The sequence below is a fragment of the Pan troglodytes genome, chromosome 22, assembly GCF_028858775.2.
Source record: "Pan troglodytes isolate AG18354 chromosome 22, NHGRI_mPanTro3-v2.0_pri, whole genome shotgun sequence".
Lineage (NCBI taxonomy): Eukaryota > Metazoa > Chordata > Mammalia > Primates > Hominidae > Pan > Pan troglodytes.
Genome location: NC_072420.2, coordinates 40869199 through 40884979, shown reverse-complemented (window position 1 = coordinate 40884979; position 15781 = coordinate 40869199). Strand labels below are relative to the sequence as shown.

The 15781-nt window shown below is 45.0% G+C and overlaps 1 protein-coding gene across 5 annotated transcripts in view; it reads left to right on the top strand.

The window, feature by feature from the left end:
- Nucleotides 1-15781, top strand: part of DSCAM (DS cell adhesion molecule) — a 939729-nt gene that overhangs the window by 756238 nt on the left and 167710 nt on the right. For 4 of the 5 annotated variants that reach the window (XM_054675091.2, XM_054675090.2, XM_054675092.2 and 1 more), the window contains 4 exons: nucleotides 4780-4976; nucleotides 6027-6123; nucleotides 6752-6880; nucleotides 14954-15121. In XM_054675091.2, coding sequence (XP_054531066.1) covers nucleotides 4780-4976; nucleotides 6027-6123; nucleotides 6752-6880; nucleotides 14954-15121 — 591 coding nt within the window. The remainder of the gene's footprint in view (nucleotides 1-4779; nucleotides 4977-6026; nucleotides 6124-6751; nucleotides 6881-14953; nucleotides 15122-15781) is intronic. The other variant, XM_016938555.4, reaches the window with a different exon arrangement.

Genomic DNA, 15781 nt, shown 5'->3' with positions numbered 1-15781 from the left:
AGAAGAAAACAAGCAAGTCCTCAAAACAATGCTGCAGTTTTTGGAGAACAGTTCTTCCAGTTGGTTGTTTTAAAGTACTAGGGAATTACATTCTGGGTCAACACCAGCCTTGGAGCTCCTAGAATAGGACAGAAACCCTTACTTCAGAATTGGCTTGCTCTCATTGGAATGTAGTCAGTGAGTGTTAAACTACCCTGGATTTGGGAGGTGATGATGGTGACTTACCATGTTCTCACAGGAAAACTGTCTGTTTTTATGTCTTACCATTTTACAGATTTCCTTTTTACAAACACTGCACAATAGGAAATCCTGACCATAGCCTTGAGATGCCCAGGAGACTGGGAGGCATTAAACATGGATTGATTTTCAGTTTTGCAACAAGAGTTTCTATATTTTGTTCTAAGGATGAGGGTGTTGCAGGAATCAGGATGCTCATCAGGAATTGGGGGGTGGGGGATGATGGTAGTGGACAGGGGTCACCTTTCAAAGCTAAATTATATGTGGGTGTCATGGTTTCTGATTCACATTCCCCAGTCATGAGAGAAAGAATGAGGAGTAAATATTTTCTTGTTCATAGGCCTGTAATTTATTTATTCACAGTTTTGTAATTTAGGTTACTTTTGTTGGCTTTGAGATCTCTAATTATCTTGAGTTAGCCTCTTTCCCTTATGAGAAAAAATCTTGATTAGTGGATTTGAGGCCAAACAGAAAGTGCCACCACCTTCAGTTCCTCTGTGATGGCAGATCCATGGTGAGCCTGGGGTTTCTACAGCCAGTAAGCCTCCAGCTGTTGAGGAACATGCCAGCTCACCTTTTTATAGGTGCACCCAATCTCTACTCTTTGAGTTCCCCTGTTGAATTCAAATGGTTGAACTTAAATTGTTGAACTCAAATGGTTGAAAGGGAATGTTCTTGTTCCCTCACCATAAAATGCTGAATCTTAACACCTCCTCTCATTCCCTCTTCTCTCTCCAGTCTCCTGCCACAGGAGTGCAAAATGGTGCTGCCACTTGGTCAAACAGTGTGGCAGTTTCTCAAAATGTTAAACATGAAATTGCCATATAACCCAGTAGTTCCACTTCTAGGAATCTCTCCTGGAAAAAAATGAAAACATTTGTTCACACAACAGCTTATACAGGAATATTTATAGTATAATTACTCATAATAGCCCCAAAGTAGAAACAACCCCAGTGTGCATCAGTGGGTGAGTGGATTTAAAAAAATGCAGTATATCCGTGTGCTGCAACATCATTTAGCAATAAAAAGGAACAGAGTACTGTGCTATGACATGGATGAACCTTGACAACATTATGCTTAGTGAAAAAAATCCAGAAAGCTAGATACTAAAGAATATATGCTATATGATTCCATTTATAAAAAATGATCAAAAAAGGTAATACAGGGACTGTGTTAGTCTGTTCTTTTAAAGACATACCTGAGACTGGGTAATTTCTAAAGGAAGGAGGCTTAACTGACTCACAGTCCTACACGACTAGGGAAGCCTCAGGAAACTTACAATCATGGTGAAAGGGGAAGCAAACATGTGCTTCTTCACATGGCGGCAGGAAGGGGAAGTGCAGAGTAAAGGGCGGAAAGCCCCTCATAAAACCATTAGCTCTTGTGAGACCTCACTCACTATCACGAGACCAGCATGGAGGTAACCACCCCTATGATTCAATTATCTCCCACCAGGCCTCTCCCATGACACTATGGGAGAGGAATTGTATTTATGGAAACTACAATTCAAGATGAGAGTTGGGTGGGGACACAGCCAAACCATATCAGGGAGAGAAGGTAGATTAGTGATTGCTTAGAACTTGAGGGGGAAAAGAGAAATGACTGCAAATGGGCAGGAGAAATCTTTTGGGGTAATGTAAATGCTTTAAGATTTGATTCAGTGATGATTATACAACTGTGTATATTTGTATTCAGGTTATAATGGTATATATGTATATGTACTGGATAATATAAATATATTTGTAATGGGTTGAATAGTATCCCCAAAAATTAGTGTCCCCTTAGAACCTTGGAATATGACCTTATATGGAAATAGAGTCTTTGCAAATATAATTCGTTAAGAAGAGATCATACTGCGTTAGGGTAGGTCCTAAATCCAGTGACTGGTATCCTCATAAGAAGTCCATGTGAAAAGACACAGAAACATTCAAAGAAGAATGTAAATTATGTGAAGATAAGGCAGAAGCTGAAGTTTTGCTGCCACAAGCCAAGGAATGCCTGGGGCCACCAGAAGCTGGAAGAGGCAAGGAAGGGTCTTCCTCTAGAGCTCTTAGAGGGAGCATGGCTCTGTTGTCGACTTGATTTTGGAATTCCAGCCTCCAGAACTGTGAGAGAAGAAATTTCTGTTATTATAAGCCACATAGATTCTAGTAATTTGTTACAGGCACTCTAGGAAGCTAATGCAATATTAAGTGTACAACTGAATTGCACACTTAAAACAGGTGAATTTTATGGTATGAATATTATACCACAATAAAGCTGTTAATAAAAATAAATGTTTTTATTTTATAGGCTAGGGGAAGGGTGGGATCAGAACCAAAGGCTGGGGACAGTACAGCCAGTTTTGCTGCATCTCAGCAATGCCAGAAAAGGAGTTTCACAACAGTTGTGAGCAACTGTCCTTGATATGCAGGACTCTTGGCACCTCTTTCTTGAGTCACCAATTTGCCTACTTTCCATCTTATTACATGGTCAGTGCTGTGGGGCGCATCTCTGCCACATGGCTGCTGACTCTAGAGAAACTCCCAAATGTAGGTTCTTCTGTGGGTGTTCAGGCTACGGAACTGGTAGTATTTTGACGTTTCGTTATATGTCTCAAACCTCTCTAGTAAGCCGTGGGAAAAGACATGACCCAGTATGTGCCAGTCTTAGAAGAAGCCACAGTGTTTTTATGGTCAAGTATCTTGGAAGTCTTATGAGGCAAGCAATCAAGTACATAGTCTGAGCTTGACCTCAGAAATGGGGGAAGGGAGCTTCTTCCTGTGATTGGGGAAATGAGATTAAAAAGCAAATAAAAAGATAGTTATGTTTTGATGAATTTTCAAACCTTTCTAGTCCTTTTTGTTAACATCTTGTTCCTTTATCACATTTTTAAAATATCTTTAAACATTCTTGCATAGTTATTTTGCAGTCTGTATCTGACAACTGTATCATCTGAAGTCCTGGGAGGCTGGTTCTCAATCATGGTGTTAGTTTTCTCATGTGTTCTTTAGTTTCAGTTTGTGAGCTCACGGCCAGCAGGGCTTTATCTGGGTGCATTTCAGTGGGCCTGGACAGAAGACACATTCTTCTAGAGTATGTTAGCTTTTGCTAGGCTCCTCAGGCCATTATCAAATTACGGTCACCGTCATGTTAAAGCTTTAGCATGAATTTGACTACAGACCTATGTAGAGTTAGGCCAGTTTTATAAATTCTCAGGGGAGAGATTGTTTTTCTACATACATAACACAAGCTGAGGCAGCTTTCTTCTCTCTTTGCCTTTGTGGATTTTTATTTATTGTTATTATTATTTTGGTTATATACTTTGTGTCAAGATAGAACCCTTGGAGGAGCCTGGCTTTGGAGGTCTCATATTTAATGTCATGCCTCTCAGGTAGTCAAAGCACCGCCATTATATTACCTCTGGCTTTTCACTGTCAGCTTTTGTGTTTGGTCTCTGGTTTTTCTCTCACTTTCTGATAAGCTTAGTATGCATTTTAAAAGGTGTTTGTCATATGCAGTCTACAATTTATAAGTGGCTTGTGAATTGGGGTGGGATCTTTTGTCATCTATTGCCAAGAAAAGAAGTCTATGTATTAGATTTCTTTTAATTTTGATGTGGGAAAAGGAAACTTGAGAAGCTTCACAAATAAAGGGTTCCCTTTTCTCAGTAAATTGGAGACAAGATTCTCTGCTATAAGTTATGGAAGAAGGACAGGTTTGAGGTCTCCAGTGACTGATAAAGGTTTGCAAGGTTTATAACAACTGTGGGAGATGGGCATTGTGAAAAGTGGTTACAAGGACTGGTTAGCAGCAACAAGGGATTCACCTAAAGTTGACTGAAAGTGGAAGTTTTATCCCCATTGTTTAAAATGATAGTTAGAAACCAGTAACATCATTGTATTAGTCCGTTTTCATGCTGCTGATACAGACATGCCTGAGACTGGGCTATTTACAAAAGAAAGAGGTTTAATGGACTTACAGTTCCACGTGGCTGGGGAGGCCTCATGACCATGATGGAAGGCAAGGAGGAGCAAGTCACATCCTACATGGTTGGCAGCAGGCAAAGAGAGAGCACTTGTGCAGAGAAAATCCCGTTTTTAAAACCATCAGATCTCATAAGACTTACTCACTATCATGAGAACAGCATGGGAAAGATCCGCCTCCATGACTCAGTTACCCCCCACCAGGTTCCTCCCATGAAACATGGGAATGAATTATGGGCATACAATTCCAGATGAGATTTGGATGGGGACACAGCCAAACCATATCAATCATTCTGGGTGTGCTAAGGGACATAGGCCATAGCCCTCAACAGGGTTGGAAGAGCAACGTGCCGTGGATATGAAAAGGCATGGCAATTTCTGCTGAGGGCTCACTTACTCAAGTTTCATTTTTCTGGTGCCTTTCCTTTATTTTGCTCGAGATTCTCACTCAGCAGTTTCTTGAATAAATTTCATTTTGAAGAAATATCTCCTGAAGCATGGTTTACCTGAGCGTTTTGCCAGGGAAAATCAAGAACCCTGCTTTGCTGAACAAGTTGTGTCCCTTTTGCTTTTTCAGTTCCTGCGATGATAACATCCTATCCAAATACTACCCTGGCCACGCAGGGGCAGAAAAAGGAGATGAGCTGCACGGCGCATGGTGAGAAGCCCATTATAGTCCGCTGGGAGAAGGAGGACCGAATCATTAACCCTGAGATGGCCCGTTATCTTGTGTCCACCAAGGAGGTGGGAGAAGAGGTGATTTCTACTCTGCAGGTAAAAGCATGGCAAATACAACACAATGGAACGAACTTTATTGGAAGAATAAGTCTTTCCTTTCACAGAAGTGGGTGCAGATAAGTAGCAGATAATCTTTCGGAATTTATTTACGAAGCACTATTTCTCTCCCCTTTCACACAGCGAGATTAGTGAAGTAGCCTTCAAAAATAGTGCTTCAGCCTAAGTGTTATTAAGAATAGGGTTATTATGAACGCAGCAGGGAACCCAACTGTAGTAAAAAAAAAAAAAAAAAAAGTGAGAAATAAGGTTTTTAAATGACAGTTAATCCTTCAGGAATGACGGCCTATGCTGTGTGCATGTTTTAACTTCCTGCAAAAAGAAAAATGAGATGGGCTTTGGGACAAAAATATTATCATAAAAACTATCTTGCTTCTTTGGAAAAATCCACAATAAAAAAAAAAATTCTGTCGTTAAAAGAGGATCACAAAAGCTAGAGAAAGGGACTGTGAGTAGTGAAGTGGTTTGTGCTGTTATCATGCGGTTGGAGGATGATACTGTAGCACACACAGGGTGGGGAGGTGGGGAAGCCCTGTGTTTGAAATGCTTATATTGGCTCTCAGACAAGGGTCCATTCCTGGAATCCTCCTAGAAAAGGAATCTGATGCGAGTCTTGCTGGCCCCCAGCTCTGGCTGCAGTATTTAATCTGTCTCTAGGCATGGTTGCTTTGGATACCATGAAAAAAAATGTATATGTGGGATATATGTCAAGCTGACCACGACATCTTATATAAATTACACATCCAATTTAATGAGCTACACCTGACATGGATAATGTACATGAATCCTATCCATCCGCCTACTTTCAATTACACTGAAATAATTTGTCCTCAGAGGGATACGTGCATGTGTGTGATTTAGCATGTGAGTCTGGAGGAATGGGGGTTTTGTGAGTGTGTGTGTGTGTGAGTGTACCTATGTGTGTGCTTGGCATGGCAGGAGAACTGAAAGAGTGGAGAGAGGGAGCTTTATGGCTCAAAGTCATTTTGCCTACTGAAAAAGATGAATTTCTTTCTGCTTTACACATAGATTTTGCCAACTGTGAGAGAAGATTCTGGTTTCTTTTCCTGCCATGCTATTAATTCTTATGGGGAGGACCGTGGAATAATTCAGCTCACAGTGCAAGGTAGGAAGACGATAGCGTAAGAGAATAAACACAGTCATTTCAGGATGGGAGCTGTATGCCCAGCCTCAGGCATCTCTGTGTCCTCAACTTGCCATGTAACACTTCCTAATTCCCAGGAAACTTTGAATGTGTATAATGTCAGTGCTAAAGCAGAATTTTGCAGTGCCTGTGATTATGTCAAAGTAAAGCCCCCAAACAGGGAACGAAGCCCTTAGAGGAACCAGTCAAGATGACAAGCCCATGACAGTCAAGCCGCATGCACACAAGTACAGCGGTGGAATTTCTTTGCTCGATTTTAGGAATCCATGTACTAGATGACCAGAATGAAAGGGAAGTTTAACATTTGGGGCCAAAATATGTTTTGAGTTAGAGATCCAAACTAGAATCGTGACATTTTATATCCTCCAGGCTTGGTCCAGTTTTTAAGGGCTATGAAAATTGGAAGTCTTGGGAAAGTGGAATTTCTCTTCCCTAAAATGTGATTAGGAAAAAGAAAATGCTTCCCAAATAAAAAGCTTCTGTTCTTGTCTAATGCAGACAAATCGTTTGTGAGTCACGCTCAGCATTTCCACTAGCGTTTTATGTCAGAGCTCTGAACTAACTCGGAGTCTTTCTGTTGATGGCACAGAGCCCCCAGACCCTCCCGAAATTGAGATCAAAGATGTCAAAGCACGCACAATTACGCTCAGGTGGACCATGGGGTTTGATGGAAACAGCCCCATCACAGGCTACGATATTGAATGCAAAAATAAATCAGGTAAGTTCTTTACTTCCTGCAGCTTCCCTTCCACCTCAGAAACTTCTTTTATTTTTCTCCTTATTAATGTGTTTTACCTGTAAGCGCACAGCTCAGCTCACAGGAGCTCAGAGGGCACCATTTCCCCCAGTCTCCTTGCTGGAAGCACATCCTGGCTTTCTGCTGTGGGAGTGGAGTTTCGTGTTGAGGCTGAGCTCTGCTTCTTTCTTTTTTAGCCTGCCCAGACTTCAGTCTTGCTTCCTGCTGGACTCCTTGATATTGCAGCTTCCTGTTGGCATGTGGGCAGTGGCTGATGGAGACAGGCCCCCACCATGACCTTTTCTATTTCACCTGCTCCCTTCACTTCCCGTTTCCCCAGCTGGGTGACTTTTGTAGAGCCTGAGCCCATGTCCTGCACCCAGAGCGTTGAGCTCAAGCTGTGCTTGGTGTCGGTCAGATAAACTGTGCAGTGGTGGTTGGTGCAGAAAAAGGAAAATTCACTCTGGAGCAACCTCCTGGAAATGCTCAGGGACCATCGGCGACACTGGCTGCTGCACCCAGGACCACTCAGCCCAGAGCCCATAAATAAAACTGGCCCTGCTGCCAGGGCCGCTGCAGGTGTGCCCATTCATTGCCTTCAAGGAACAATGCCCGGGCCATTTTGAACTTTATGATGCATTGGGCGAGGTTAGAATACCACGACTGTGGCCTCTAGTCAGAATTTTTACTGTGTCTCATAAAAGTTATGAGGAATTCGAGCACCACCAGCGTGGGAAGGGTTAATAAAATCCTTCTAGGCCACAAAAGCAGCTTTATTTTTCACTTCCTGGATACCGCACGTTATTTCAGATTACCCAGTTGTGACCCATCTAATATCTTTGGCACTAAAGCTGTAGTAAAAAATCAAGCTCAAGGCAGCTGGGAACCACAGGTCAGGAGTGAGGAAATGTTTCAGCAAGAGCAAGCCAGGAACAGAGCCAGGAAATGGTGACTGCAAAGGAAAGCCGAGGGGTGACTCTTCGGGAATTCAGGAGAACAGAATTTGAAGATTGAGAAGATACGGATCAAAACAAAAAATAGTGTTTTGAAAAGTAGTATCTGTGACTGCTGGGTTGGAAATGCACATGAGGAAAGACAGAATGGCTCAGGTCATCGGCCTCTGAGTTGCAACTGGGGACCTAGAAGTGAGGTGTCACTTACACAAAGTCTGAGGAAGGGCCTTCTGGGGTTGATTGGACTGCAAGTCTCACCGTAGCCAAGAAATGCTGCAGAGCCAGGGCCCTGGGCTCAGGGGTGAGGCACAGTGACCTGGGGGGCTCACCCAAGACAGTGCTGAGCTAAACAAGCATCTTTTGGGGACTAGGACCAACAGGTTTCCCAAGGGCCCAGGGAGGAGAGGCTGACCTTGCCTTTCTTCTAAAGAAGTGGGATTACAAGTTCATGTATACAGGTCTTGAAGTGAAGCAAATGCTTCTTAGGTGAGGCAGGCACATTTGAGCAGAAACTGTCCTGGAACTTAGTGACAGTGATGAGAGCTCAGACAGATGCAGTGAGCACCGTGGGGACAGGGACAGCCCTTTATCTCACTGGCTGCGCACTGGCTATGGGGCTGCAGGCTGCCCGTGCTGTTGGTGCAGGAGCACACAGGAGACCTCTCCTACTGGAGCAGCCCAGGACCTCCCCTGTCCTCACGGAGGAGCGGGCATTGCCGGATGCTGGTGGCAGGCCTGGGCTCAGTGGTTTGGGACCCAGCCTGTGTGGGATTCGCTGCTGGGCCTGTGTTGCACCAGCTCTGCACCTTCACTTGCACATCTCACCTGTGAAGTGGGCACTGCTGCATCCACCTCAAAGGACTGGCAAGGAGACCACAAAGGCCACCAGCTGCCCTCTGCCTGGAGTCCTCCCTTCCCTGAGCCACCCAGTTACTACCCCCTCCATAGATCTCAATTCTCAGGTGCTCACCCAGCTCCTTCTCCCTTTCAATCTGGGCAGGTGGCATTATGGGTCATTATATATGTATCTCTGTGATTACTGACAAATATACTGATTAATGCATTTCACCTCCACCACGCTGGAGGCTCCTTGGGGGCTCCCTGCACCTAGTAGGTCTATTTTCACCCAGCTCATTTCTCCAACACCCAGCACTGCACCCAGCGTGTGGAGACACTCAATGGAAATTGGTGAACTCTAAGAAGGGAAGACATTGAAAACACTTTCCTCGTTGTCTGGAGCATACTCAACATCTAATAGGTGGTAGCTTGTAGATTGCTCCAGCATGCAGGAAAATACTTATGAGTAAAATGCCTCTAAAACCCTCTGTGTTAAACTACTTACTCAGCATCTAAGAGTCCTCACTATCTCCCTACTCCCCAGGAGTTTCCCAAAGGCAGGGACTCTGGTTCTCTGTGTCCTGGGATCCCCAGCATCCAGCACAATGTCAAGTGAAGAGCGTACTGTAAATGTTTAAAGCATTAATTTACATGCAATTGAAATCTAAGAATCATTATTATCAACAGCATCTTTAAATGTATAAATTGATCATGGTTTATATAACCAAAGCAGGGAAGCTCCTTGTCTATAAAGCTGAGTACAGGCGGGATTGAGGGATACTCTTTTCCATCCTTCATGCCCTACTTCAACCAGAGACAGGGCCAGTGGTGTGGCTAAGATATTTATGCAGCCGTGGAGCAAGTCATTTTAAGGGGCAGCATGGGTCCCAGGAGAATCACTGGGGAAAAGCCCACAGGACAAGCAGATCCAAGTCCATGACCAAGGTCTCTACCAGGACCCTACAGAACTTCAATTACTTTCAGTTTGGAAGCCCTGGGAGGAAGGAGCTGTGCTGAGAGTAGATAGCACCTGTACTCACTGCTGTACGAGTTGTGTTAGTCAGATTTTTCATGTATTAGTTTCTTCCTCCAGAAATTTTTGGTGTATAAAAATTACAACCATAATTTAAGTGAGTGCAGTTTTAGACTGAGTACATAGAAAACTGATCCTTCAAGTATTAATAACGGCCTAAATGTCACTTCTTCCAGGAAGCCTTCCCTGACTACCTATTCCCCTTCACTATTCATAGCATGTCTTGGAACACTTGGTGGGCTTGTGACTATTAATTTACTATCTGCACCCCACTGAACAGTTGTCCCCCTATGGGCCATAGTGAGCCCTGAGGGCTGGAATTGTCTCTGACAAACCTTATGCTATGTCCCTGTGCCCCTCATAGTGCCTGACATGTATACGAGACTCATAATAACCATTAGTCAAATTGTTGACTCTCAACATCTGTTTTAGGCAACGGTGAAATTATCCCCCCAAAAGTTTTCCTTTTCTTTTCATTAATTTTCAAAGAAAGCAGCATATAACCAATGTATTAAAGTACTTCACATTCGTAACAGAAAGAACTTCTGCAAGTGACCATTCACTCTATGCTTGAACAATCCGAGAAACAGAAACTCACTAACCCAGGGAGCACAGCTCTGCCTTTGGCCAGCTGTGACTGCTACAAGTTCTTACATTTATTGCACCAAAATAGACCTTCCTGGATCCAGTGTCTCTCCTCCCACCTCTTAACCCTTTGGCCAAATGACAGTCCTCCCAGGATTTGACAACAGATGACTTTCCTTGGTTTACTATTTTCCAGGAAACACTGAACATCCCAAGTCCTTGTTATTGTATCTCCTGTCATCATCTCCTGCCCCCCTAACTCTGGTCATGCCCAGTGGCAGCACCAGAGGTGTCATCTGAGCGGGCACAGGCACAGTGAAGCTGTCCCTTCCTTATCTGGAACATTCTTCTTCTCCCATAGGTGGCAATTACACAGGTTGCCTTGGTTGCCATATTTTCTGATTCCCAGGGACTACTGCTTCTCCCCTACAAGGACCCAAGGCCACCTTTAACATCCCTTCGAGCATATTGTCTGGGGACCTCCAGCAGATTCGTCTGCAGTTTGTTGCCTCCCTTTATTCCCTTCCTTGGAAGGCAGCCTGCCCTTCAGAGTCTGTTCCTGTGGTGGCCATCTCCTGTCCGCAGGTTCTCTTGTTGCCCCTCCTGTTCACGGTTTCTCTGGTGGCCCCTCCTGTCCACAGTTTCTCTGGTACCCCCCTCCTGTCCACGGCTCCTCTGGTGCCTCCCTCCTGTCTACAGTTTCTCTAGTGGCCCCTGCTGCCCACGGTTTCTCTGGTGCCTCCCTCCTGTCCATGGTTTCTCTAGTGGCCCCTCCTGTACAGTTTCTCTGGTGGCCCCTCCTGTCCATGGTTTCTCTGGTAGCACCCCCGTCCACGGTTTCTCTGGTAACCCCGTCCTGTCCATGGTTTCTCCGGTAGCCCCCCCGTCCACGGTTTCTCTGGTAACCCCCTCCTGTCCACGGTTTCTCTGGTAGCCCCCCTGTCCACGGTTTCTCTGGTAACCCCCTCCTGTCCACGGTTTCTCTGGTAGCCCCCCTGTCCACGGTTTCTCTGGTAACCCCCTCCTGTCCACGGTTTCTCTGGTGGCCCGTCCTGTCCACGGTTTCTCTGCTGGCCCCTCCTGTCCACAGTTTCTCTGCTGGCCCCTCCTGCCCATGGTTCCTCTGGTGGCCCCTCCTGTCCACAGTTTCTCTGGTACCTCCCTCCTGTCCACGGTTTCTCTGTTGGCCTCTGCTGTCCACAGTTTCTCCGGTGCCTCCGTCCTGTCCACAGTTTCTCTTGTCCCTCCCTCCTGTCCGTGGTGGCTCACAGGTCTCTGACCAGGTTTCAGCACCATGGCAAGCTCTGTCACACCCTCAAAGGTAACCAGGAAACACAGACTCTGACACAGAAGGTGCACACCCCAACCCCTCTCCTCTCTTGGGCTTCCCACCCCTAGTTCACCCTGAGGACTGTTATCCTTGAGAAGAATAAGACAGAGAACAAGGGGCTCTCCTGTGTCCCCACACCTCCTCCTATTCACCAACATGAAGGGCCCGCTCCTTCTCCCAGCTACCTCTCCATTGTTAAACCTTTCATGTAATTCACCTGCAGAACTTTCAGTCACCTTCACTCATTCTGGTCTTTAGCCTCTAACAGCACTTCTTCATACCAAGTCCACTCTCTTATACTAGTCCTTGTTGCTCTTGCATCCACTGGATTTGGGGTATCCGACCCCCAAGGCGAGCTCCCCAGCAAGCACCCAGCGCAGTCTCACTGGCTCCTGTCAGCTCTTCACTCCTTCCTCACCTCACAGAGGCTACAGTGGGACTCGGAACTGCCCCATCCTCCTACACCACCAGTCTCCCTGGAGCAAGCCATGGCATCCTGCCCACTCTTTCATGAATGCTTCTGACAACTTCTTCCTAAACCAGGCTGCAACTCTGAGCCTATACAGCCCTCTCAGTCTTCCTACAAACCCACAGATGGTACAGTCATTCTTGGCCAAAGTTTTCTTCTCTTACATTTGACCAAACGATTTCTGTGCATTGTCAAGTCAATAACTTGCCAGAAGGTCTTCTTCTAGGCATGAGATTTTCAGCAGGTGCCCGGAAATATCGAAATCCTGTCTTATTAGGTGTTTTCAGAGACTATGTGGAGGTCATGCATTACAGAAAAATGACCTTGAACTTGGAGATAACACAGGCGAGGCCAAATCCCAGCCCTTCTTGTTACCAGCTATGTAACAGGGCTTGAGTTTCTTGACTTTCACTAAGGAAATGAAAACCTTACCTTGGCAGGATGTTGTACAATTTTAATCAAATAAAGCAGTCTGTCCAAACTATACATCGGAATGACCAAGATAGGGAGCCTTTTTAAAAGCACAGGTTTCTGGGCACCATTCCCCAGAGACTCTGGTTTAGTAGGTCTGAAAGCAGAATTATCAAAAAGCCCCAAGGTGTTTCCAATGTGCCCACAGATTTGGGGCCACAGAAGTCACGTTTGAAAATGCCCAGCACATTGACCTGACGGGAGGAGGAAACTGAAAATTGAGATATAAATATTAACTAGGAAGAATGCACCATTGACCAAATAAAAAAATTCTTAGGAGTAAATCACAAACAGAAATGTATGCATGGACATCCAAGATCTGAAAAGTGGCAGGTGTGACTGGGGAGAGTCTGGGAAGGCCACGGACAGGAGGGTGAGGATGGGCTTTGTAACGGGTCCCCCAGCCCATTGGAGGGAGTCAGTGGTAGTTTCTACAGACAGGGAGCAAACGCAGCATCAGAGAGGATTTATAAGTCACACTGGGAGACTGTTGAACAAGGCGACGTCACTGAGATAGGGGCTGAGCTAAAGGAACCTATAGGGCATGGATGTGGAGGTGCCCAGTGACCACCAAGAGGAGACTGTCCCCACCCTACCCAGGTCCACCATATGCCTTGGATTGGTGTAAGGGACTGCAGTCATGGACACTCATATGCCTCTCCAGGCTGCCCACCAACTCCCAGACAAAAGCCTCCAGTGAAGATGGCTGTATCTTCATTGGTCCCGTCAGTTTCAGAAACTTCCATGTTGCCTGGGCAGAGGCATCAACCAGCACAACTGCCTACTTTCTCCAGGGGCTACTTGGCAAATGTCTCTGCATCTTGTGGCACCTGGCATTCCTCCTCATCCTCCTAAACATCTCTGCAGAAGGTCTGGCTTTCTCTCTGTGGGACAAGGCTCATAGGTGTGTGCCGTTTCGTTGATATAAAATTTCCTCTCCTCATTTGTCTTCCATTGAATCCCATTCTTCCCCTTGTCAATTTTTTTCCAACTCTTTATATTTCATGTTTTTCCACCTCTAATCTTCTTGACCCCAAATATGCTTTTTCCTTCTAACTGCAATATTCATTGTCAGCTTCTATTAGGCTTCATTCTCTGAGAAGTTACAGTATTCAAAAGCAGTCTTTAAGCCGCATATTTTTTCTTCAATTCCAGAAAATCTCTTGCATTTATGTTTAACTCTGGACAGAGAAGTCCCCTAAACTGCCATACTCACCCTTGGTGTGACAAAGTGATTGGCCCCATTCCCAAGACTCAGAGGTCCATGTATTTGTGGTTTATTTGTTCCTCTATTAAACATTCATGTACTATTTGTCTACTATGAGCCAGGCACTGTGCTAACACTAGGGATAAAAGACTGGGTATGGCCAGCATGGCCTCTGCCCTCCTGGAGCTTAAAGTCCAGCAGGGAACACAGATTCAGATTATCCATGGAAGACTTAACTTGTGTGGTGAGCACCACCAAGGCAGACCCTGAGGAGGGTGGGAATATGTAGGCACCATCTCTGTCTACTGTCTTGGGCCCTACTTTGTTCATCCCCAGCCAATACCAGCTGTCGACCACACACCTACAATCAACAACTGCCCAAACTCTTTTGATATAAGAACCACGTATTGACATTCTCATCCTTGCGTGAAGCCTGAAAACCACCAGATACAAAATGTCACAGATTCAGTGATAACATTTCACACAAAGTAGGTGCTGCTGTTACAATTAGCTGTGGTTGAAAAATAATTCCTACAACCAAGGATTTGGCACTAAATGATTTCAAAAAATAGAATTGAAAAAAATATGTTTGGTAATCAGGATTTATTCTGGAACTTGAGATTGGTTTGTATGGGATCATCTTGTTTTTACCACACACTATTTGGGGAGGAAAGGATCTGATATGGCTTGAAGTTTTGCTGGTTTTCAAATGCCAGGGATTTTGGGGGGGCCCAGGGGTACTATCCAAACCGTAGTTCATTGTACTGTCCTATACAATGAGTGCTTACAGTGGCCATCGTCCATTCCACTAACCTGAGCTTCCACCACTGGAATTTGCCTTCTGAGATCTCCCCCAGTCGGCTGATCTGTGCTTCCTCCATCACCCCTCCCTGAACTCAGCTGGCTTGTTGCCCCATGTCCCTCGCAGCGTGAATAATGTGTGTGGGATGTCACATCCCCTCTGATGGCCAACTCTGCCAGAAAGCTGGGAACATTGCATTGAGAAATCACTTTGAGTGTAATTTTTCTTTCTTTCCGTTTTTTGTTTTGTTTTTTTGTTTTTGTTTTTTTTTTTTTTTTGGTTTTTAATTCCTACTTGTGAACTTTCAAAGGCAGAGGAAAAAAACTCACGTCTCTATCTCTTCTTTTTTGAAAAACAAAACCCAAAAGACTCCTGGGATTCTGCTCAGAGAACCAAAGATGTTTCCCCTCAGCTGAACTCGGCCACCATCATTGATATCCACCCTTCCTCCACCTACAGCATCCGCATGTACGCCAAGAACCGGATTGGCAAGAGCGAGCCCAGCAACGAGCTCACCATCACGGCGGACGAGGCAGGTACGTGGGACCGGGCGGAACCTTGCTCCAGAGGAGCCCGGGAGCTAACTCTTGAGGGCTCAGATGCTTAAATGCAGAAGCAGACCTTTGCCCGTGCTAGGCGGAGGTCTTTGATGCGTGCTCTCCGTAGTTCTGTGCCCTATAAAAAACGCAGACAGTGCTCTGCATCTTACTTTGAAGGCACTGCTCTTCAAATAGGATTTAGTTCAAGTTTCCCATACCCAAGACTTAAAAGAAAGACGTATGAGGCTAACAATCTGGTGAGATTCAAAGAATCATGCCGTTTTACAATTCCTTTGTTTGGACACATGGAATCCAGGTTGACAGGAGAACCGTGAGTGTGTTTCTTTCCTGAGACCCTGTGAAGTCCAGTGTGGGAGGAAGCAGTAACGCTTAACTAGGAATCTGCAAGCATGCTTACTGTGCGGGAGATGTGGGAAGGGGAACAGATTATTTTATTGACTAGAAACATCAATATTTAAAAATAATGTTTTTGCTCTTTTTTCTATTACAAACAACATTATATTTAGTGTTGCAAATTCAGAAGATAGAGATAAGCATTGTGGAGAAGGCAAAACAGCTTCCATCATTTTCCCACTGAGCGCTAACCCAGGAACAGGCAGTGATAACTGGCTAAATAATTTCATCACCCACACACGC